The sequence below is a fragment of the Cannabis sativa genome, chromosome 8 (assembly GCF_029168945.1).
Source record: "Cannabis sativa cultivar Pink pepper isolate KNU-18-1 chromosome 8, ASM2916894v1, whole genome shotgun sequence".
In the NCBI taxonomy this organism is placed as follows: Eukaryota; Viridiplantae; Streptophyta; class Magnoliopsida; order Rosales; family Cannabaceae; genus Cannabis; species Cannabis sativa.
In genome coordinates this window covers 33,635,585-33,660,899 of record NC_083608.1, presented here as the reverse complement: position 1 = coordinate 33,660,899, position 25,315 = coordinate 33,635,585, and the positions used below count along the sequence as shown (strand labels likewise).

Below are 25,315 nucleotides of genomic sequence, written 5' to 3'. Positions count from 1 at the left end.
TTCAATGCTTTCCTTGTGATTTAACTTTGTCATAGAAATATGGGGAGTTATCACTAAGATTGAGTGTGTAAGTCTTAACCACACTATGAATTATTAATCTCAATTTGTCAATTTACTAGGAAGAATGGGAATTGGGTAGAGGGGTGTTCATAAAAGACACAATTCAATCTGCAAAATGCGAATATCTGTAATTGTGCTAATTGGATTAGATTGAAAAATCTAAAATTTACACTTGTGCAAATTGAATGTTGATTGACATGTAAAAGTAAATGATTCAAAACTCATCTACATATTTATACAATTAATATTATAATATAGAAAATAGTAATTCAAAATTTAATACATATGACACAAATATATTTCAAAATATAATTGATCAAATATATATATTCTATTTTTATTTATAAAGAAAATATAATTTAAATAAAAAAAATATTTATTTATACATATAATTTTTTTCCTTTTCCTTTAAAAAATTCCCAACAAAAACCAAAAACCAACTTGAAATGCATAAATTAATATCTTAAGTGATATTTTTCTTAAGTTTTAAGTTCTAAACCATTAAAAAAAAAGGTTAAGATGCAAAATGGCCCTAAATTTAGAAACTAAGTTAGTAAATGTCCTTTTTTAAAAAAAAAATTAAGAAAATGGTCAAATATAATAAATTAGCTAATAAGAATTATAAAAATACATTTATCACATTTTTTTTAAAAAAAAAAAAGAAATATATAATAATAAAATTCAGTTATATAATTTTTTTAGTATTGCATATTATTATATTGTAACAAAAATAAATAAATATATTAGATCATTAAATATATACAGCAGTGTTTGATATATCATAGTACTGAAAATTAATATACCGTAGTAATAAAATTATATACCACAAAGTAATTATAACAATACTAAATTAATACTCAAAAAATATATATTTATCATGCTAACGAAATTATATATATCACCATTAAAATATGAATACATACCAAAAAATTTATATATAATAAAATAGACACTAAATGTCATCTTAAATAAATGATATATTATAGACAACAAAAACCATATACCATACAAGAAAACGTATATACCTACAATAAAAAATAAAATAAAATAATATAATATTATTAAAAAATATATATATCATATTAAAAAAATTATATATGACCTTTATGTATAATAAAATAAAAACTAAACATGTATTATCTAAAATAAAATGATATACTATACAATAAAATTTATATACCATATAACAGAAAATATATACCTTACAATAGAAGCAGGCCCGGCCCAAGCATTGGGCAGCTTGGGCCATTGCACAAGGCCCCCATTGTTTTAAGGCCCCTTTTTTTTTTTTTAAGAAAAGACCTATTTTTTTTTTCTTATTATATATACATAAATAAAAAATTGGCTAATTAAGATTTTTTTCCCCTGAACTTTATGTACCAAATCATGCCCCTTGAACTTTTAAGGTTGTTAAAAATGCCCCCTGAACTATTAAGATTGTGGGATTTAAGAACTTCTGTCTAATTTTATTCAATTTTACTATTTTAGTGATTGTTTTTGTACTAAACTATGATCCCCAGACTTTGATATCTACCAAATCATGTCCCTCGAACTTTGACCCTGAACTTTTAAGGTTGTTAAAAATGCCCCCTGAACTATTAAGATTGTGGGATTTAAGAACTTCTGTCTAATTTTATTCATTTTTACTATTTTAGTGATTGTTTATGTACTAAACTATGATCCCCAGACTTTGATATCTACCAAATCATGTCCCTCGAACTTTGACATGTATTAAATTATGGCCCCTGAACTTTCATCCATGTTACACTTTTTTACTAAAATTGGAAAAGAGTCCTTAAATCCAACAATCTCAATAGTTCAGGGGACATTTTTAACGACCTTAAAAGTTCAGGGGGCATGATTTGGTACATGTCAAAGTTCAGGGAGCAAAAATCATAATTAGCCTAAAAAATTTATAATTGAAAATTTATGAACGAATCTTAGAAAAAAAAACTAGTAATAGAATTGTAATTTTAATGTACACGGTTTTTTATAAAGAGCCCAATTTTAAAATTTTACACGAGGCCCCCAAAATGCTTGGATCAGCCCTGAATAGAAGTATATATAATAATAACAATAAATAAAAAAAAAATATAGGATGCTAATAAAATTATATATAATATCAACAAAAGTACAATAGAAAATAAAACTTAATATTATTTTAAAAAAATTATATACCGTATAACAAAAAATACATATACCATTCACCAAAATATATATAAAAAATTAATAAAAATATATATATACATATTACTAATATATATATGTATACTATACCAACTAAATTATATACCACAATTAAAATATATATACCATGATAACAAAATTATATACTACTATTGTATATAATAAAATAAAAACTAATTAAATATTATTTAACATAAATAATCATACAATCAAAATATATAAAAATAATAATTAAATATATGTAGCATGCCAATAAAATTATGGGAAATTACCCCATATACTATTTTTTTAACTTTTTTTTTTTCAAATTTACAGTTTGGGTTTCTAAAGTGGTTACAGCACTTGTTGCAGTAGGGGTTTCTATACGATTTTTTGTTGCAATTTATGTTGCAGCGCTAGTTGCAGTAGGAGTTTCTATATTGAATTTCGTAAAAATGAAAAAAAAAAAAAAAATTGTTTTAAAGTGTAAAAATGAAAAAGCCCCTAAAATTATATACATACATTAAAATGTTTTTATTATGCTAATAAAATTATATACCACTATTATACATATCATAATAAAAAATAAATATCATCTAAAAATAATAATATACCATACAACAAAATCTATATACCAACAACCACAACAACTCATAAAAAATTAAAAAAAAAAAAATCGACATAACTTTTAAATAAAAAAGATTTTAACAAAACTAATATAAATATACCATAATCTTTAAATAATTTGCTTCTAATTCTAAAAAAGAAAAAAATTAATGATTTTGAAATAAAGATATTTACTAAGTGTTATGATTTAGGGTCATTTGCTATAATTTTTTAAAATGAAAACATATACTAACATAGTCCTATGGTTTGGAGCCAATTACTATAATTTCTCTAAAAAAAATAAGAATGAATGAAATGCAAGGACAATTTTAGAAAAGTAGGAAAGAATAGCATTTTTTTTTTCAGTAACATTATGTGAGATATTTTTTTATATGGGGTGCCACATGAAGCATAGAAACTCAAACTCAAAGAGAAAGAAGTTTTGTCTCTTGGCTTTGTTGAAACTCAAACTCAAAGAGAAACAAGTTTTGCCTCTTGCTTTGTTGCAGTTATCTCCATTAGCAGTGTATCTTTATTACTGATAAAACTGTGATACCAAACCATATCATACCATTTTATTTGAAGGGTGGAGATCTCCACTGATCTTCCAGTATGAGCTCTTCGGTTTTGAAAAACATCGATTTTGACACTTAAAAATATAAAACAATTTCCACAGTGCAGTAAAAGCCAGATTATTACTTAGGAAATTCTCAAGCTCTTGTGATCACAAGTAATGTACATGTAAATTAATTAGCATACGGTTCTTTTATATATACAAAAGCCCAAAGGGCAAGATCACTCATGAGTTAACAAGATCATCCCTGGGAAAGTCAAACTCCAGTCGTTTCTGCACATTTAGTATGGTAATTTAGCTGAGTAGAGTTTCAACTGCCCAAACAAAACACGGATTCAGTATAAAAACTCTACCCGATTTTTTTCCCAGCTTCCGGAGCCAAAAAAAATATATATCATGAAGAGGAAATGTTGGAGGGAGTACAAGATGCAGCTCTAAGTTGGATATTACTCATGCTGTGCTCCATGCTTCTCTGAACCATGTCTTGCAGTAGCCTCTTTGCAGTTTCTGCAGCTTTATCCGCTCCATCTACCCTTGCAGCAATGTCGTAAACTATTTTCTCTAGGACAGAGGATGTTAGTCTCTTCTCATCGGGGGTATCTCTAAGCAAGTCCAAAAGCGTGCGAGCTCTCTCCTGGGCTTCTGGTGTGCCCTCTACTGTCAAACGCAGAAGGCCTGGAATTGCACCTTCATTGAGAATGAGTTCCCGATACTTATCTCTACAGCTCTGGCATAAAGAGAGCAATGCTCCAACTGCATGTTCTGTGCTCACAAGGGATCCATCTTCTACAGTCTCTACTAATGCTAATATCCCCCCATCTGAGTTTGAGATTGCAACTCGCCCTTCTTCAGAGTTTGATAGAATTTCGAGTAGGGCAGTTGCTTTCTCAGCGAATTTAGAGTACTTCTTCCTGCATTCTTTGAGAAGGTTGATAAGAGGGGGAACCGCTCTAGCATCGATGAGAGGAAATGAGTTCTCTTTGCAGGTAGAGAGATTGTGTAGAGCAGTCACAGCATCAACTCTTCCTTGAACACTACCAGAGCTGAGAATCTGAACCAGGAGAGGTGCAGCGCCAGAAGCTGCAATGGTTGGCTTGTTTGATGCAGCAGCGGACAGGGTTAAGATTGCCGCTGTAGCTAATTCCCTTAAACTACCATTTTGGAACCTCAAGAGGTCTACAAGAGGGGGCACAGCTCCGGCTGTCACTATCTTGACCTTGTTTCTAATAGCAATATAAAACAATATGGCCATATGAGATCAACTAAAAACAGATCCAAAATGGTATACTCAAGCCATGAAAAAGCAAAAAAAAAGTTGTGGGCAAATACATATGGAGCTAATATATCGCAATGCATATGTGATAGATTTGTGTACCACTAATTAAGAAAAGCAAGCTCAAAATATTTATGGCTCGGGAGCATTGCTTTCCGAATAGATAAAGGAAAATGGAGGGTTGCTTTTTCAATTACCAGGAAAAAGTTTCACGAGAAATACTCAAACTTGTTAGAATAGCTCAAGAGAAAAGGTTCCCCCAATAACCATTAACTTAGAGCCTAAATCAACAGAAGAGCTATCAAGGCTAATGTGCAACATTAACCAACTTTCCTTATAATCAACCTGAGTTCACAGCAAGCAAACAAATTCCTGCACTAAAAGAAAACGAAGGAACTTAAAACCCAAAAAGCTTCCAACAAAGCAAGAGAAAAAACGCTAAATATAAGGGCCTATTTTTTTCTCTCGATTGGAAGAAGTTTCATTGTTCCATAACCCAAAGATCATTCACCGATTCAGATTAGAAAAGGCTAATTTTTCCGATAACTCTTTTGTTAGCTGATGGATTCAATTTTATACTTCCCCCAATTGCCTCCGAAGAGAAAATGAGTGAAAACTAAAGCTTTTAAAATAAATAAATAAATAAATCATCAATAGCATCAATATCGGTTCGGTGAAGAAGTTATTTCATCATTTGATATTACGGACGAAATCTCAAAGACCCAAGTCAACAAAATCTCAGGAAAAAAATGAAAAAGAGCTATAACTAACAAAATCGAAGTTGGTAAAAGAGTGTGCTGACCTTTCGTCGCGAACGGCGAGGTTGAGGAGGGCGAGGAGAGCGGCTTCTCGGGCATCTGGGTTAGGTGAGACCAGCATCAAAACCAGTGGTTGAATCACACCCGCAGCGCCCAATTTGGACCGAGTTTTCCCAGAAAAAGAGGACGGAGAAGGAGAAGGAGAAGGAGAAGAAGACGAAGAATAAGAAGAACAAGTTTTCCTTACTAGCTTTCGAATATCTCTAGCAGCTTCAATCTTGGAGTTCAGATCACCATGGATGAGCTTAGAAGAAATTTCCATAATGAGAGAATGCTTCCTCAAGCTGCTTGCCTCCTCCTTTCTATCATTTTTCGTTTCTTCTTCTTCCTCCTCCTCCTCCGCCACTGCTACCGCTGCGCTTTCTCTATCCTCCTCCTCTTGCCCCATCTCTCTCTCTCTCTCTCTCTCTCTCTCTCTCTCTCTCTCTCTCTTGGGTGTGTTATATGTTATGGGTAAACTATCAGACGGAGAAGAAGCATGCATTGCATATTGGGTTTCTCACTTTCAGATTTTATTACCATAATTTTTCACTTGTCCTTTCAATTTTCTCATTTTTTTTTTTAATTACCAAAAAAAAAAAAATAGGTGTATAATTAAATTAGTGTCTTTTTTTTTTTCTTTTTTCCTTTTTTTATCTTTCTCATGTAAAGATAAAACTCATTAATTATATTACTTGGAGTAAAAGAACTAGGAAAACATTTAATTAATCTATATGGAATATATAGAATTATGGGGAAGCACTAGCAGCAGCAAGCTTATAATATATTTCTTAAAATTTATGTTTTCCTAAAATAAAGAAGTTAGAAGACGGTATATTATGGGATTAGCCTGCCATATATTCTGATAGTCACAAGAGTTTATTTGTGTGAAGACAAAAAAGCCCTAGGGTGAGTACTGAGGACAGGCACAAAGGGCCAAATTATAGAGACAAAATCAAATTTATATAAAATCCATTTTAATTTTGTTTCTTCTTTTCATTTTCCAGTCAAGATCAGGATTTTGGGGCATGCACCATTCCAAGTCATTCATTCATTAGTCTTCTCTCTCCCAACCACATTTGTTTTCCAACTTATTACACTTTTTCCAGGCTGAGAAAACCTTTATAATAGATCCATCAAAAGGTACAAGAAAACAGAGCCCCCTCCAAACAAAAAGATAAAAATAAAAAGTAATAAAGAGTAAGGAGTCAGCTTTAGGTTGAAAAGTCCTTTGATATGGCAATATTGTTACTCATAAATGAAGAAGGCAGAGCAAAAGGCTGAGTAAAACTGCAACTGTTGTTACTGACTACCCATTGGCAAAGACAATGTGCACCTTCATTTTTTGTTGGCAAAACCTTTGCAGAGTCTCAGTCAAACACAAGAAAGATGTGAAAAAGGAAGCAAACAGGTTTAATATACTGTAGAGTTTGGAAAAATATGTACTTTTAAATGATGGGATACAATGAAACATTAGTCACTAGCCTTGTAGGGCTAGTAGCCAGAGGTGTTAGGGGGCCCTTATACCACCAAACCTGGAGATAATTAGGGTAGTGTATCTTGTCTTGTGTTGGTCCGTCAAATAGCATTATGGAAGAGATCACTGTACTAATTATTTTCCTTTTCTTTTTGGGTAACCAGAACCCAAAATGAAATAAGATTATTTCAGTAAAACAATGCCCCTGTTATCATGTATCATTGTGTCATAGGATAAGCTTTAACAATCTATCAGCCAACTGAAAGAATTGACAAGTTGACTTCACCAATACAACAAATCAGTACATTTCCTCTCCTTGCTATCAAAATTCACTTTACAAGTAAGACAACCAAAATGACATGGGAAAAAACAGAAAATAGTAGAAAAATTCTTCACCAGCCTAATCTTACCTTCCAAAATTCTATAATACCTCAAACATTAAGGAGGAAAAAGGAATAAGAATGAAGTGATTCTCACCACTCAATACTGTATTCTAATTAAAGTTCAAAACTTGAGAAGGGGGAAAAAAAAAAGACAGCACAGATGAAGAAAGAAGGGGACAGAAGAAGCTTGAAACTATGAAAAGGGAAAAATGGCAACACCCATATAGCAGCAGCAAGGAAGAGGAAGACCTGCACATGCCTACCTTGACTAACTAAAAAATGGTCAATATCAGTTACAGGTGGAGTGCACCTTTTATGTCCTCACCCAAGCAATCAGGAGATACTATTGGCAAATTTTTCAGCCTCTTTTTATGGATTTACTTACACTCAAGCTAGTGAAGGTTCTATCATCTTGATGTCTCGATCCAATTGTGGTAAATTTCCAAAAGATCCCAATATTGGACCTGCGTTTGCTGTGTTGATGTTTACAATGTCTACCCTTACTCAGTAGTTACTTGGCCAATTTATATGTGCATGCTGCGGTTGCTGATAAACACTACCTCCAGGTCCTACCATATCAACTCCCCCACCCATGGTCTGAGATTGTTGCAGAAGCGGGTGCACAGCTGCTGCAGTTACAGCTTGTCCAGGGTGGTAGATACCAGCAAAGGTGCCATGGCCAGCCTGTGCTGGGGTGAAAGCCATGTGCTGACCTTGGGGAGGAAGATTGTAAAATGAACTTGCTGGCAAGCTCGACATGTCTCGGCCGGGTGGTGCAGCAACCCACATAGCGGGACCTTCACTCTGGAGAATGCAATTCATGAATTTTTAAAATTGGAGTACAAAGTAGTTCTAAAAGCAAAACAAGTGGGCAAAACAGTGCAAATCAATAAAGCTATTTCTTGATACATAACTAAGATTACAAAAAATGCATTTGGGGTTTTATAGTAACACATCTTTCAAAACATCATACTAGAAAACAAATGGACTAGTGTGATGATGCAGGAAGTGAATCTTCATATAATGAAATTTACAATGTCAAAATATGATAAGAATAACTTAGATATTAATTGCAGTAATATAGCAAAAGCCAAAGCTTACCTGTTGTCCAGCAATGTATGCATTATTTTCCTTGAACTGAGACTGACCAAGATCCTCATTAGGGGTAGAATTTCCTGCTGTTGTGGAAGAACTGGCATTATAACCACCAGGAGAGGAGTTATAAGGCCCATAACCAGTTGCTATCCCAGTATGAGTGGAGTTTCCTGTATTAGTCCCCGGTTTGTACTGTGAAAGTGAATATTTGACTCCGGTTGCAGTTGCTGCTGGTGGAGCTGGATAAACACCTCCTGCCTGAGGTTGTTGGGGAAATGCTCCATTTCCCAAAAACTGGTGGATGGATGGAGATGGAACATAGAATGGGGGAAAATAGGGACCATATGAAAAGTAGTTTGGGGGATAATGGGAAATGTGCATCCCAGTTGGTGGCCTAAAGACAGGAACAGGTTGCTGAGTTATAGCTATTGAGCTCTGCATGAGGCCAGCAGCTTGTGTGGCCAGTGGAGTTTGACCAGCTGTAGACAGAATCCCACCCTGCAAACAGGCAATAATAACATAAGCAAGACACAACAAATTTTGACATTGAAGAATTAACATCTGCATTTTATGTGTCCTCCAAATAGACAAGATGACTATCAAATGTATGTTAGGAACCAAACTTCATTCTTATAAACAATTATCTTTAGTATCTGTTTCATTCTCTGATTATAAATGAAAATAAGGACATGCTTCCGAGTGTTTTCTTTAATTCCACGAGAATATGTGATACTTAGTGCTGTGGGTACTACACTGGAAAACAGTTGAACAAAAGCAACCCACAATTTTAACACCCCACCTCCCCGCCCCCCTTTTTTCCTTTTTTGTGTGACTTAATATTAATAATATTGATGTTAAGGAATATTAAGAAATCTATCCCGCCTAACACCAGAAACTAAGTCTTCTGTTGTCAAGATACAGTTGAGAGGTTGAGCATGTAGTGCCTAAAAATCCTCAAAACACATCTTAAAGACGTATCACGATACTGTAATACACGAGGAGGCACCCAAAAAAAAATCAAACCAATTCGGCAGGCTAGACTATAACCAAATACATTCAAAGAATGTCTATATCGGGTTGATCTTTATTATTTCACCAATAAAGCATTTGTTATTTATATATGCTCCATGAAACACACACACACACATATAATGTGTATTAAATTAACAGAACTCCTCTCATTAACTTAACTGGTGAACTTCCACAACACACAAGAAAAATATATCAATTACATTACAAAGAACAACTAAGCAAACGACACTGCTAAATAATGACATTGGCACTGCAAATCATTACAAAGTAATTATCTGGCCATGATCAATCTTTGCAACTGCATATTATGCTCTGTACGAGCTGCCATAAATAATGTGTCAAATCTGATAGGCTTTTAGCAAAGCTTAATAGGGTAATTGATTGTGACCAATTCTAGAACTGCGTATATTAAAAACAGACAATAGAAACATTACAGAATTCTAATTAAATGTGTTCATGATTTAGAGACTAACATGGCAAAATGAATGTAAAGAAGTCAAATGGTGGCAAGAGGGTTGCATTTGACAATAACTAAGAAAATGATGTTAGTTGCTTCTGGAAATTGCACCAGAATTCTGTAAAACAAACCTCAATGGAAAAAAAAATTTAGGACCAACAAATTGCCATGGCCAATGACACATGTCAGTTGTTTTGAAATCTGGATCAAATTTGATATAAACTATAGCTACCATGTATGATGCATTGACAAAAGAAATAATAATTTTGAATACAACTCCAGATATATTCCTGGCATTCCTTGTAAAATAAGTGGTTTATTAATGCAAACCTCTTGTGGAGACTGTGACATCGAAGGGGGCAATACTGCGACATTCCCATTGTACTTGCTAGCAACACCGGGAGAAGGAAAAGGAGAAAGGCGACCATCACTATCAGCACCTGAGCGGTAAAATTGAGCATAATAACTTGCCTGATCAAAGGGCTGAACCTATAAACAAGAGTAGTTAAGCACTGACAGTAATAAAAAATAGCACAAGCCAAAGAGTGCCAGAGAAATTTCTTATTAAATCAACACATTAGATTGCAAAAGAATATAAATGGCAAGCCCATAGAAAGAAATCCAAATGAGCTGCAGATATAAGAGTTGCCCCAATAAATTTATTATTAACGCATAAAAAATAAAGCTTGAGGACTCACTACAAAGCTTTGAAGGCGAGAAACATCTCGAGCTTGAGACTCTGAGTTTTCTAGTGGGCCAAGCTGACCTCCTAAAATTGGAGGTAAGGGCCCAAAATTGTAGTTTGACGGAGTATTAACTGATGCGTATTGATGGGCTCCAGCAAGCAATCCGGTATCCTGCTTGGATTCATTATGTCCAGGGGTAGCATTGGATGAGACATCACCCTCGACAGATGATATATTCTCGGATACATGTGCAGGTGATTGTGGATTCTCAGGATAATCCTCTTTGTCCGCAGTTTCCAATACATTCTGAATGCTGAATTCAAACATACTCATTAATACAGTGGAATTTGTTACAAATTCATCTATCAGATTAAGAATACAAAATCATAAATGAGGTAGAAATGTGCTGGCAAGCAAAGTTTCAAACAAAACCAGTATAAATGCCAAGTCCAGCAAATTTATGACAAGAGGTCTGGCAAATAGACCTAGTCAACCTCACAAGGTATAAATGGAATGCATGCACAAGCAGTAAAACAAAATCTTGGGCTATGAAACATGCTAAATGAACTTGGGACAAGAATTGCATTCTTTGACAAACGATAAATCATTGCATATTCAATTATTCATGTGCCCTTGGTCTATAAAAACAAGGCAATAATAAACAAGGATACTTCATGATAAAATTTATCTTTTTCTTCAATTCAAGTTTTTCTTAAAATATAATATTATTATTATTATTTAAAGCAAAAGGAAAGATGATACCAATATACCATACCAACCTACAACTAACAATAAGAAATAAAAAGTGTATAGCACAATACAGACCTAGAGGATTGTTCCTCTGCATTTTCTTCAATAGCCTCAGAAGTGCCAGAAAATGATGTGGAGCTCCTGTCACTCTCAGGAACAATGGTGTTGCTCATGGTTAGTCCAAAACTAACACCAAAACTTCCAAAACTCAATTTTGTTCTTTCAGATTCAGGAACATGGATGTGGTTTGGTAAAATAACATGCTGACGCTGTGGAAGGTGCAACTCTTCCAGCTTTCTCTGCAGATTTGAAGCTGCATCTTCTGACTCAAGGACATTTGAAACAGGCTGTGACCTGGAAGTGGCTTCAACGGTAGCATTCAGAACCTCAGATGTACCACATGCTCCAGAACCTTGAACAGCCTTTGGTTTCCATTCCTTATTAGAAGCCACTGTTCAAAATAAATGTTAAATCTTATGCAAAATTCATGATAAATCAAGAGAATCTTGTCTATACAGATTTATATGTAAACTAAAAAGTGAAAGTATAAAATTTCCTCATTGTTGTAATTGATTTCATTTACCTACAGACAGAAAATACCCCTCATATACCAACTTTTATTAGGCTATAGACTATTGACCCAGTAGTGAAGCATGCTCAAGTACCAAAATTACATTAATTGATTACGCTAGTGCATAACAATGTATCAAAATGGAAAAAATAATTTCCCAATGCTTCAAAAAGGGCAGGACAGCCTCAGAAATTACTTGAGATGCCAAAATTCATGATATATGTTCTCACTCTTTGATAGTCCAATAATGAAGAAACAAAAAAGAATATGTTTGAATATTTTGAATATTATACCCTTTGGAGTGCCAATTACTGGTTGTGAACGGCTACTGTAATTAGAAGATGGACGGCTATTTGAAGAACCAACATGAGTTGATGCAGATGAAAGCTGTGAAATTTCAGTGAGCTGACCTTTTACTACCCCTTGGGACTTGCTTGAGACCTTGTTTTGTACAGAAGAGTTACCAGTCTCCAAACCTGCCAAGTGGCCATTTACAAAAAAAAAAAATAGTAACCAATAATTTAAAAATAAAAAAAAATGAAGAAAATGAACAAGGTTTCTAAGTTCTCAAACTCCTGACCAGTAGTTAAATTTTGCTCAGCTTCAATTACTGCAGTTGGCTCACCAGAAGAATGGTGGTTCCCCACTTCACGTTTAATTGTCCCAACTGCACCAGGGACTCGTGGATCATTAGACAGAACCAGTACCGGATCTGAAGATGAGAAACAGACAGTTGATGTAGATGTTGCCACAGGCATTGCTGAGTAATTACTGGAGCTTTGTGAAGGTTGCTCATTAGAATCCTCATTTGTAGATGGACTGGTAAGCTTCAAGTTTTCATCAACAGGCGGGAGGGTGGTGCTGGAGTTGGTAGTGCCAACAGATGTCAGCTCTAACTCAGGACCAATTCCTGGTGAGATGTTGGAGACTTGTGCATTGGTACTTCCAGAAGCTATAATTGCCGTGCCATTGGAAATAATAGAACCAGAGCTGCAAACATAGTTGTAATGTAACTTATCCAGACCATGCAATATTACACGACCATGTCATGTACAAGACTCAAACAGATAATAGAGAGGGCATTTTTTAAAATAATATAGCCACCTTGTTACTGGACTTCCTTCTTTATCCTTAGCACCTTTTTCCAAAGGATTAACACCCTTTTCCACACCTTGCTGGAGACCATTCTCCTTCCCCGGGCCTGAAATCCTGCCACCACCAGAATCTGGAAAAAGAAACAAAAAGGAGATTAATCAAGACAGGTGACTGAACCTGAACAAAAGACAAACATATAATCTGTTGAATGACAATACAGTATTTAAGATATTTTCAATTAATTAAACTTCAGAAGTTATATAAACGTATAGACAACTATGAATCAATAAATAAACACAATCAGCCCCAAAAGTCAGAAGAAAAGGAAAAAGCACACTTCAACAGTGATGAAATATAAATAGACTCAGTGTTTTACCATGTGACACATTGCGAGATGAAAAGTTTGAGCGACTGCCCCTGCCCCCGCGCCCCTGCACTCCAGGTCTCCACCGTGACTCAGCAGATTCTCTGTTGTTCACATTCTGCAAGTATACAAAGAAAAATGCCTGAAGTTCTAAAAAAGAAATAGGAAAAGGAAAAAAAAAAACAGAATCCAAACTTCAAATAGGACAATATTAAAATCCATACATAAGTTAAACCACATTACATTATAAAAACAAATAAATGTGGTGGAATAGTAAGCTTTGTGACAAAAGAGAAAAAAAAGGAACCCTGTTACAAGTACTCCAACTAATTCGTTCAATCAAACACCAAAGATACTAAAATAAACAATCTTACTTTCAATCAAACACCAGAGATACTGAAATAAACAATCTTACTTCAAAGTACAATTTATTTATTTTAAAATCTGCTAAATAAAGAAAGAAGCACTACTGGGTATTCAGCATTTAATCATATCGGTAACTTTCCAGACTGGCAAGGGAAAAAAATAAGTATCAAATTGAAAAATTTTAGGCAGGACAAGGTAGGAATAAGCCTACAATTCAATTAAATTCTAAAATTTCCAATATGGGTTAAAGAATATCAAGTCCTCAGATCTGGCAAAAGGTTTCTGTTAGAAAGTAAGTGTCATAGGTTTGCATCTTAGAAACAAAGGGAATGATGAAAGAAGGAAAAGGATCTATCAAATGCAAATTTACCCTAGGCATACGTAGTAAAGATGAGTAGCTAAATGGTCTACTGAGAAAGGCAACAAGACAAACACCACAAGTTACCAATCAATATAGCACCAATATATATAATATATATACATATAAGATATAACAATAATGTGGTGGCATCTTGATTATGCAAGGCAAATGTTTCATTGTCTGATGTAATTGCAAAAGTCATCATAAAAATAGTTACCTCTTTCTTCCTGTCACGTTTCCTTTTCACCTCATGAAAAGTGTCTGAAAAAAAAGGAGAACGATCAAATCAGATGGTTCTGTTTCTCAATCTTTCTAACTTGTGCATATGAAACCAAAAAAAGATTGAGAAAAACCAGTCATCCACAGTCACTGACTCCAAAAGTTATGGATTAGTAATCAAGTGGATAAACATTAATCATGGCTTAGAAATTAAATTTAACAGCACAAAAATCAGATAAATTATTCTTGTAATGCTTTGGATAAAATACCCAATCCAATGATGACAAATAAACACAGATGCAATCTTACAGGTAAAAAAATAACTCAAAAGTACCTGACAAAAAAAAAATCAAAGGTAGGAGGAACAATGCCTACTTCTAAAGACTTCTAAATATCTGACCATTAATATGTGATAGTAGAGAACATAATTTCACTTGTATGAAAAGGAAGCAGAAGTACAATAACAAGATGTTGAATGCAATGCTTCATCCAACCAATAAACAAGTGCTTCCTCAGGATTAACATGCTATGGTGTTCTATAGATTCACAGGCTCAAAAATAGAATTTGTGATAAAACATATATAAGAAAATGGTATAGAAGTGGCAAAAGGGAAGCTTCATAAGTAAAATTAGTTTCTTTCTTAAATTTCTGAGTAACCAAAATAAGAACCACACATAAACAAATTTTACATTTAAACTATAACATTAAATACAAACTCGTGTAATTTAAACCGAATAATAACACTTTAAAAGAAAATTCTTATCTAACTTAACTCCTAAACCTAGTAAGATCAAATAAAGAAAGTCGGGAGTAACATAAGCACTTTCAAAGAGTGACAAAGCTTAGCTTCCAGAAAAGAATCCAAATAGAAAGGGCTAACAACCATAAAAATGGCATTCTAATGTAACGCTGCCATTTTTTTCTGATTTATATTTCTATAAAAAGAAACAGTGAAACCTCATCATATCACATTAAAATATAACCAGACATAATCAACTAGATTACTTCAACATAATAAAACCTAAATCAAAGAGACCAACCAAAAGCAAGTAACCAAACTAACAAAGCCCAAAGCATAAAATTTAAAGTTCAATCCATGGATCAACAGAAAATCACGAAAAGCGGGATCATAGATCACAACCCAAAAAAAGAAACAAAGCAATCATACCCTGAAGAAGAAGCTTTTGGGTAGTCTCATTAGGATCCATGGAGCATTCTTTAAGCATTGTATAGATTTCCTCATCAGTGTGATTACTCGTGATCTCCTTAATGTTCTGGATCGTCTTCCTTACACTACTGGGGATTGAAACCCTAAACCCACCACCGCTCATATTGGCAAACCCAGAAAGCGAAAAACACCAAGGAAGAGGAAAAAGGAACCCGAGTCACAGACGAAGATGAAGAGAAGCCTCCAATGGTCGAACGAGCGAGCGAGGCGAGGGAAGAAGGGAGGGAAGGATTGGGGTTAAGGTGAAACTAAACCAAACATATAAGCTAAACCCAAATATATAAATAAAGTGATGTTGGAGAAGAAATGGGGTATTTGAAAATTTGATCCAAGTTGGAAGACAAGACCAGAGATTAACCAGAAAACAAACTCTAGAGAGAGAAACATAGAAAGGGGAGAAGAAGAGGGAGCAAATGTGAAAGCCTTTTTTTTTTATTTTTAATCTTTTTTAACCATAGGCTTCTCTTTTTTAAAAAATGAAATATATAATTTGGGCTGTTATTTAAAAAATAAATAAATAAATCTAACAAATTATACACATTTTAATGAAAAAAAAAAGTGAATTATGTTTATGTTTAATGCAAGTGTGTGGGAAGTTAGCTCAGTTTTGTGCATGTGTTCCTCGTAAGCACTGTCAGCACTACACTCCTTTTGCAAGGCTTTTTTTCCCACTCTGACTCTCACATTCTAATGCTTTGTAATATAATATATTTTTATATATTTATATTTTCAAAACAAAAAAAGAACAAATTTCTTTGTAGAACTTCCTACCACAATACAATGCAAATACACAAAACAGATTAACTATGCTCCCGCTGTTTTGTTTACTTTGTTTATTTTGTTTTTTTTATCAAATTTAAACTTTTGATATATTTTTTTAATAATATAAGTAATTATTCTAGTAAATTTTTTATTTTATTTTTTAATTTTAATAATATAAAAAAAATTAATATTATAAAAATTATTTAAATATAATAAATTAATACAAAAAATTAAAATTATACAAATTATTTAAATTTAATAAATAATAATTTTTAATTAATTTATTTATTATAGATATATCAGTTAGTTTTTTTTTTTGAACAAAATTAATTCATTAAACAACAATATTCACTATCACAATAGACTGAAGAGCATGTGGAACATTACTCTCAGTAAAAAGACGATCAAACCAAAAACAAGCACCGCGAGCAACACAATGTGCGGCTTTGTTAGCAGATCGTTTAACATGACAAATAGAAACATTATGTAAAGAAGAAAGAATAAATTGACACTCCTGAACAAACAAACCAAAAATTGATGGAAGAGCAACCGAGCTATTAAGAGCTTGAACAACAGCAATACAATCTGTCTCAACTAGCACATTGGACAAATTCTTCGACTTCAACCAACTAAGGGCCTCCTTGACGCTCAATACTTCAGCCACAGCCGGTTGACAAGCCCCAGAATGCAAAGAGGAACTAGCTTCGATTAACTTCCCATGACAATCCCTAATGACCATGCCCGTACCATATTGAGTTGTTGCCTCAAAAATCGCCCCATCCGTATTGATCTTCAGCTTCCCAGCAGGCGGCTTTACCCAACAAACACTGCTACCAACAACAGTAGCATCAAACAACAGCGCTTCAAACCTGTTCTCTTGAGCTAACAGCCAACTAGAGTGACACGACCTTGCCAGTCGAACCACATCCGCAGCCTGAGAAGAACGACCCTGCCAAAGAAGCTCATTTCGAGCTTTCCAAATACCCCATGCTACCATCAAGAGCTCATCCACCAAAGCCACTCTACCCCCTGACAGAAATGCTTTAAACCAATCGGCAAAGGTAGATTTAGTAGAAAAATGTAACCCCACACCCGACCTATGCCAACATGATTGAGCAAAATGGCAGCCCACCAAAACATGAAAAATGGTTTCTTCATCAGAATTACAAAACACACAGCGAGGATCAACATGAACATGTTTTGTACGCAATTGGGTACGAGTTGGGAGACACCCCGAGATAGCTTTCCAAGCGAAGTGAAGAACCTTGGGGGGGACTTTAACTTTCCAGAGAACCTTCCATAAGTCAGACTCCAACTGAACACCCCATTCACCTTTCAGTTCTTGAAGATAGCGGTAGGAGCTCTTAACCGAGTAAAACCCATTCGACTCCTTACCCCAAAACCAAGAATCAACATTAACATTATCACTTAGAGGAACCTGCATTATCAACTCGATATCCCTTGCCTCAAACAAATCATGCAAGACCTCAAGATCTCATTGCTTACGATTGATGTGCATCAACTGCGAGACCGTGCTATGAGCCAACACGGGATGTCTAGAAATGACACAAGGGTTCATATCAATTAAATTAAAACTCAAAATATATAAAATATAACAAATAATGAATCTATATAATACCGTGACTATTTTAATCTTTAGTAATTAAAAATATAAAGGGAAATTACCATATAATATTTTTTTTAACTTTTTTTTAAATTTATGGTTTGGATTTCTAAAATAGTTTCTCTGGTGGTTTCTATATGGGTTGATATACGATTTTTTTGTTGCGATTTAGGTTGCTTCGTTAATTGTAATAGGAGTTTTTATGTAAAATTTTGTAAAAATACAAAAAAAAAAATATCAGTTGTCATCGATGTATCTCACTTATAATCGTGACTATTAGGGATGTTCGCGGTGCGGGTGGTGCGGTTTTTGACTATTTTTTCAAACCAACCCGCACATACGGTTTTTTAAATTTCCCAAACCGCACCTGCACTGCGAAATTAAAAACCGCACCGCAAAAAATAGTGCGGTGCGGTTTTTGTGGTTTATGCGGTTTGGACTATCACTAAATAATTTAATTTTCACAAATACAACAAACTTTGAGCAAAACTTGTCAAAATACCTTAAGGCTTGAAAAAAATATTAAAAAAAAAAATTAAGTGTCAACAATACAATAATTAGTAGACTTTAAGTTTTTTTTTTTGAAAGAATAGTAGACTTTAAGTTGAATATTCACATATTGGACCTAAATAAATATAAAAATTGGTATTTTTATAATATGCGGTGCGGTGCGGTGCGGTTTGAACCTTATATTAACAATTCAAAACCGCAAACCGCACCGCACCGCGCGGTTTAGGAAAAATTCAAACCGCGACCACACCGCAAAGAATTTCAAACCGCATTTTTTTTGCGGTGTAGTGACTATTGTCTCCCAGTAGATTAACTCTATACATAAAACAAATTAAGAGTTAACTAATTATTTTTATAAAAATGACTACCACATTATTTTTTATTGGATAGAAAAAATAAATAAAGAAATAAATTATGAATAGAGAGATTTTAAGTGATTTTATCGGATAAAAAAGATCTGATTACTTTTTAGAAATTTAATTTTGTAGGCCATGATTAAGGTGTTGTGGGTTGGAAATTGTTTTGAAGTAATGCTAAGGTGTTGTAAATTGTTTCGAAGTAATGCAAAATTTTCTGAACCACAAACAAAAAAAAGATTCAAATTTTGAATTTATAGATTTAAGTTTCTCTCTGAAGAATTTAGTTTATGATAAAAGCTTAAAGCACTCGTATCAGCTTCTGTACTCTATTTTTTAAAATAGTTCACAAAAACTTTCTTTTTTTTTTAATATTTTATCATAAACTTTTATAGTACAACATATATCAGCTTCTTTATTTTTTTTCTACATTCATTTAAATATCACTATATAAATAAAATACACAATAATAAAATATTATTTAAAAAATGAATAGTACTTCTCTACATATAGAGAAGTATTGTAGTATTCTTTAAAATTTGAGCTAAAATAGCTCATAACTAATTTTTTTTGTTATTTTTTCACCTTTTTCTTCTCTATTCTTTCACTAATATAGCTCATCTAATATTGTGAGTGCTCTTAAATATTTTTATTTTATTGGCCACACTGTTGCTTATCAATTTAATATTTATTATTTATGCTTTATTATTAGAAGTTTTTTCATTTTTACATTTTAAAATAGTTTTTTTTTTTGTATTTTTATGAAAATCTATATAGCAACATCTATTTATAAACAACCACCTAGGTTTAGGTTAGAATTATTTGGCATTAAAATATTGAAAAAATTAAATGGTAAAATAGGGGTAAGTGGCTGGCCATGGATATGTGGGCCCCCACTATGCAATTTTGCAATTTTTCGAATTTTTCCTTATTTTCTCAAAAACGCTATTTTTCCAATTCAACCACTTAAATGTCAAAACTATTTATTTAATAATTAAAATTAATTATCAAATAAAATTGTCATTTAACATATTTATTAAGGGAAATTTCACTTTTTGGCCTTAATAATACAAGCCATATCAAAATTTATACCCTCCCTTAATTTGTACAAATTTAGTCCATTGATTACATGAACTTCCCATTTTACCCCTTTTTTTAAAAAAAAAAAAAATTGGTAAAAACTGAAATTGGTCTTTCTCTCTCTCTTCCCTCTCTCTCGTGCACCACTCTCTCTCTCTAGAAAAAACTGAAAAAACTTCTCAAAAATTTCCCTTTTCTCGTCCGTCCCACTTTCTCGTCCCTCTCTCTCTTCCCTCTTGAATGGTTGTTTCTCGGTGGGTGTTGGTGGAAAACCGAAGCACACCCCATATCACTCAAGAATCTTACACCATTACAATGGGTAAGTTGTGTTTTAAGCATTTTGTTAGACTTTATGTAGTTTAAAATTGTTATATGTGTCGTATTTGTTGGAACTGCTGTTTTTTGGTCTGAAATGGTTGAGATCTGGCAGATCTGGTTTTCAGTCGAAATCTGAGTTTTCCAGTTGTTATCGATGATATATCGATAACTTATCGATGGTTTGTCGATAATTGTACGAGGAAAGGTCAGTGATGACCATTGTCGACGTGTTCTCGACAGTATGTCGATAGCATGTTGACGAAAAAGCCATCAGCATATTATTTATAAGTTGTCGATATTTTGTCGACTGTTTGTCGATAGCATGTCGACAAAAAGCAATCACAATATTACTTACAAGTCGATAGCATGTCGACAAAAAGCAATCAATCTTTTGTTTAGAACTTGTCGACATTTTGTCGACACTATGTCGACATTATATCGATGCAAATTAAAAAAGCCATAAATAAAACATAAAATAACATTAAAATAACATAACATAAAATAACATTAAACATAACATAAAATAACATTAAAAAAACAGAAAATAAAGTTCATAAAAAAAAACAAACATTAAATAAAACTCACCACAAGCCATAACATAACAAATTATTTTTTAAATTCTTTGGCTTGTGGGTGAGCCTTGCAATAATGCTCCGATGCTGGAATTATGAGTCTGGGAGCCATCTGAAAAAATAAAAACCAAAAAAATGTTAATGTCAAAAAATTTAAAAAAATGGTCGACAAAATATCGACATCCTGTCGATATTCTGTCGACATTATCAAACAGTAAGCAAGAACATAATTTGTTCGACAGCATATCGACATACCATCGATATGCTGTCGACATTCCAATAAAATCAACACAACACAACATCACACAATATTATCGATATTGTGTCGACATGGAGTCGATATATCACACAAAAATTAACAGCATAAAGTGTCGATAACATATCGACATACAATCGACATGCTGTCGACAACAAATTAAAACAATGAATTTACATTTTGTCAAAAACATATCGACATACAATCGACATATGGTCGACAAAATGAATTTAAACACTAAATCCAGTTCAAAAAATTTTCACTCAACATCTGTCGACATTCTATCGACACACTATCGACATCCTATCGATACACTTTAACACACAGAAATTTCTAATGGTCAATTTGTCGATATCCTATCGATATCTCATCGATAACATTATTTTAACAAATAGACACAACTGATGAACATGCAGAAAACCATCCAAATTCGAATACACAATCTAAAACAATCTAATCTGAAGAACATACACAAATTCACATCCAAATCTATGAAAATTCAAATTTTTAATGAGAAATGAACTTACGGTTATAATTTGGGTTCCCTCGGTGGTTCGTGGTCGTGGTCGTGCTGGTCGTGGGTGGTCGTGGATCGTCGTGGATCAATGTGGAACTGTGTGGGTCGTCGTGGGTGGTTCGGTCGCGTCATGGGGGTGAGTCGTCGTCCTCGGTCGCATCTGTGGGTTTAGTCGTGGGGTGGGTTTAGTCGTCGTCGTGGGGTCGCGTTTGTGGGTGGGTCGTCGTCGTCGGCGTCTGGGTTTAGTCGTGGGGGTGGGTCGGTTGAGATATTGGTGTGGTGTGGGGGGTGGGTCGGTTGACAGAGAGGAAGAAGAGAGAAGGACGAAGAGAGAGAGAGTGAGAAGAGTAAGAGTTAGGGAGGGAAAATTAAAATAAAAGGGTATTTTGGGTAGTTTTAGAAAATAATAGAATTAATTTGTACAAATTAGTGGAAGGTATAAATTTTGAAATGGGGTATTTTATTAGGGTCAATTAATGAAATTTCCCTTTATTAATTAGACTTAATAAAGTCTCTTAATTAACAAATATGCCCTTGAATCTCTTTTCTTCACAATTAAGCCATTGCTTAGTGAAAATGCATAAACTAGACATAGTCTAATTTTAGAATTATAATTGATTAATTAAAATCAATTAACTGAGTCTTACAAGCAGTATGGTCTCAACTAGTATGAGGACCATGGGCCTATACAACCGAGCTTCCAATAAGCAGAACTAGAATTTACCAAGTAAATTCCCTAACTTATTAATTCCTTATTGCATCCACCATAGAACTTGGAATTGCACTCTCAGTCATATAGAACGCTCTATATTTTTCACGATATAGATACGCTATAAATATTTAACCATCGTTCTAATCCCAATAATCAAAGATCCTCTATAGATGATTTACACCGAGCGGGGACAAAATTACCGTTTCACACCTCAATGTATTTTATCCTTAAAACACTTAGCTTCCTATAAATGATATTTCAATGAGCTAATATAATTACTGAAACAAGAGCTCTTCCATTTATCTCTATTAAGCCAAGCTCGAAGGAAATCATCGTTTCACTTTTATAACCAGATAAAAGTTATAGATTCCATATCTATGTTTAGCGCTCCCACTCAATTGTACTATTATGTTCCCAAAATGTACGTATCACCCTGACCAAAAAGTAGGCTTAACTAACAAATCAAAGAACATGAATAACACTCCTGAGATTGAACCTAAGCATGTTAGGATTAAGATCTTTTGATCTAAGATCAACCAGTGATATTGACTTAGAAAGATACAACGGTAAAATTATAATATCTTTACCAAGATCAATATCAGTCCCAGCCCAATGTATACTCCATACATCCATACTTATCCAAGGTGTAAGTATACTTTATCGCTGATTATCACATCAGTGTAAATCCAGTGCACTGATGAACTAAGGACATTATCTTTTGAAGCATATAATCACAATTACATTCTACTGTGTTGACATTACTGTAATTGTGAATAACTATATGTTCTGGACTTAACAGATTTTGTACACATTAAACCATAAACATAAACGACTTCTAATCTTTTATTGATGACAAATCAGATTAGATTGAAATGGGTTTTATTTGGGGCATAAAATCCCAACATCACAATCAGCTGAGATGGTGGAATGGAGCAGTAAATTCCTTGCTGATTTTCAAGGAGAAAAATGCAGTAGGAGTGAAGTTCCAAATGTTGGATATATTTTACCAGGATCTAGATTTACTAACAAGTATGTTTCATTTGTTGGAAATTATCTTACCAGGATCTTAGATCTACTCACAAGTATGTTTATTAACATCCTAAATAAGAACTTTCTAAAACGATAAATTAAACACATATAAAGTTTAGGAAACCTTACATTGGGTGCAGCGGAATATAATGACTCCTTCCGTTCAGATATCTAGCCCTTGATTCCTTTCTGTAGCAGAGCATTATCAATATCTGAACCTGGATCTCTTTCTCTGAATCTTTGATGCTGAAACTCATTTGCTGATGATCTTTCTTCACGATCTTCCTCACTATGATTGAGGTATCACTTGATGTGTGTGGGCACTACTCTAATCACTAAGGATTTCGAAATTCAAAGGAAGAAGAAAGAAGAAGTGGCAGCTAAAGATAGGGAGAGAGAAGGCTCAGTTTTTCTGAATCAGAAGAAGAAGTGTTTTTCCTGAAGCCTTCACTATCTATTTATAGCATTCCACTAGGGTTAGATTTGAATTATATGGCATTAAAATAATGAAAAAATCAACTTAAAATACCTACATAGGTGGCCGGCCATACACTTAGTGGATTGGGCCTTGCTTTTTGCAATTTTGTAATTTTAACACCTTTTGTATCTGATTTTCTCAAAAATGCCAATTTCTTAATTCAACCATTTAAATGCCAATTCTAACTATTTAATAACTATAAATAATTATTAAATAATATTGTCATTTATCATATTTATTAATTGAACCATACAAAGTATCATAATTAACAAATATGCCCCTATAAACTCTTTCTTTACAATTTCGCCCTTACTTAGTGAAAATTTCACAAATAGACATAGTCTAACTTGTGAATTATAATTGATTAATCAAAACCAATTACATGAGTCTTACAAGCAATATTATCTCAACTAGTGGGGGGACACAGGGTCTATATAACTGAGCTTCCAATAAGTAGATCAAGAATTTAGCACTAAAATTCACTAACTTATTAATTCTTCGTTGAATCCACGCATAGAACTTAGAATTGAACTCTCAGTATATAGAATGCTCTATATGTTCCACCATATAGACACATCATTAGTTATCCATTGTTATAATCCTAATGTGATCAATTATCCTTTATATGAATGATCTACACAGTAAAGGGATTAAATTACCGTAACACCCTACTATGTATTTTATCCTTAAAACACTTGACCCCGTATAAATGATATTTCAGCTTATGTGAAATGAGATCTCCACCATTTATTTTCGTTTGGTCAAGCTCGAAGGTGATCATCCTTTGCTATTCGCCAGATAGAAGCTATAGATTCCATGTTTATGCTAGCGCTCCCACTCAATTGCACTACCGTGTTCCCAAAAAGTACGTATCACCCTGACTTAAAAGTAGGCTTAACTAACAATTCAAGGAACACGAATAGCCTTTCAAGATTGAGCCTAATCATAACAGGATTAAGATCATTTGATCTAGGATCAACTAGGCGATATTGACTTGAATAGATTTTACGGTAAGTTTAATTAAATCTAAGTCAAAGTTCAATATCGGTCCCTTCCGATGCATACTCCATGCATCCAACCTGAGCTTTACTTTAACCAATGCTCTGGAAAGAACATAGCACTTCTCCAAATGCAAGTAAACTCTGTTGTAGATTATCATATCGGTAAAACCCTGTGTCTGATAAATCTAGGAAACTTTATTCACATAGTCATGTTTACTTTCCAATGTGTTGACGGCGCAATAAACAGGATCAAGTATGTGAAAAGGGTTTCAGATGAATTTATACATTATGTACATATAATCATGAAATAAATCATGCGAACCATGCAACATTAAATGTTATTTCTGATTTATATTAATAAGTAAATCTGATTATATTGAAATGAGTTTTATTTAGGGCATAAAACCCAACATAAACGACTTCTAATCTTTTATTGATGACAAATCAGATTAGATTGAAATGGGTTTTATTTGGGGCATAAAATCCCAACATCACAATCAGCTGAGATGGTGGAATGGAGCAGTAAATTCCTTGCTGAT

General features: G+C 33.6%; 2 protein-coding genes across 5 annotated transcripts; both read right to left on the bottom strand.

Moving 5' to 3' along the window:
* Positions 1 to 3,508: 3,508 nt before the first annotated feature.
* LOC115700749 (U-box domain-containing protein 4) lies at positions 3,509 to 6,873 on the bottom strand. The gene is made up of 2 exons (XM_030628386.2): positions 5,482 to 6,873; positions 3,509 to 4,629 (listed from the first exon to the last, which is right to left on the bottom strand). The coding sequence occupies exons 1-2, from the start codon at positions 5,979 to 5,981 to the stop codon at positions 3,801 to 3,803; spliced, it is 1,329 nt and encodes a 442-aa protein (XP_030484246.2). The 5' UTR covers positions 5,982 to 6,873; the 3' UTR covers positions 3,509 to 3,800.
* Positions 6,874 to 7,234: 361 nt separating this feature from the next.
* Positions 7,235 to 16,238, bottom strand: LOC115700748 (GBF-interacting protein 1-like). Of its 4 annotated transcripts, none has more exons than XM_030628384.2 (11): positions 15,502 to 16,238; positions 14,331 to 14,374; positions 13,399 to 13,504; positions 13,032 to 13,152; positions 12,508 to 12,917; positions 12,221 to 12,403; positions 11,432 to 11,807; positions 10,619 to 10,919; positions 10,251 to 10,409; positions 8,438 to 8,929; positions 7,235 to 8,140 (listed from the first exon to the last, which is right to left on the bottom strand). In XM_030628384.2, the coding sequence occupies exons 1-11, from the start codon at positions 15,662 to 15,664 to the stop codon at positions 7,841 to 7,843; spliced, it is 2,655 nt and encodes an 884-aa protein (XP_030484244.2). In that variant the 5' UTR covers positions 15,665 to 16,238; the 3' UTR covers positions 7,235 to 7,840. The 4 variants fall into 4 exon arrangements, with proteins under 4 accessions (XP_030484244.2, XP_060958809.1, XP_030484245.2 ...); XM_061102826.1 differs by having other exon boundaries at positions 12,338 to 12,403; positions 12,553 to 12,917; positions 15,502 to 16,028; XM_030628385.2 differs by having other exon boundaries at positions 12,338 to 12,403; positions 15,502 to 16,027.
* Positions 16,239 to 25,315: the final 9,077 nt, after the last annotated feature.

Bases quoted from the DNA above. Each gene is read 5' to 3' on its own strand.
- LOC115700749 (XM_030628386.2), bottom strand. From the start codon at position 5,981: ATGCATGCTTCTTCTCCGTCTGATAGTTTACCCATAACATATAACACA. The intron at 4,630-5,481 runs GTCAGCACACTC...TATTGCTATTAG, and splicing joins CTCGCCGTTCGCGACGAAAG to AAACAAGGTCAAGATAGTGA.
- LOC115700748 (XM_030628384.2), bottom strand. From the start codon at position 15,664: ATGAGCGGTGGTGGGTTTAGGGTTTCAATCCCCAGTAGTGTAAGGAAG. The intron at 13,505-14,330 runs GTAACTATTTTT...GTATACTTGCAG, and splicing joins AACGTGACAGGAAGAAAGAG to AATGTGAACAACAGAGAATC. The intron at 12,918-13,031 runs GTGGCTATATTA...CTATGTTTGCAG, and splicing joins GAAGGAAGTCCAGTAACAAG to CTCTGGTTCTATTATTTCCA.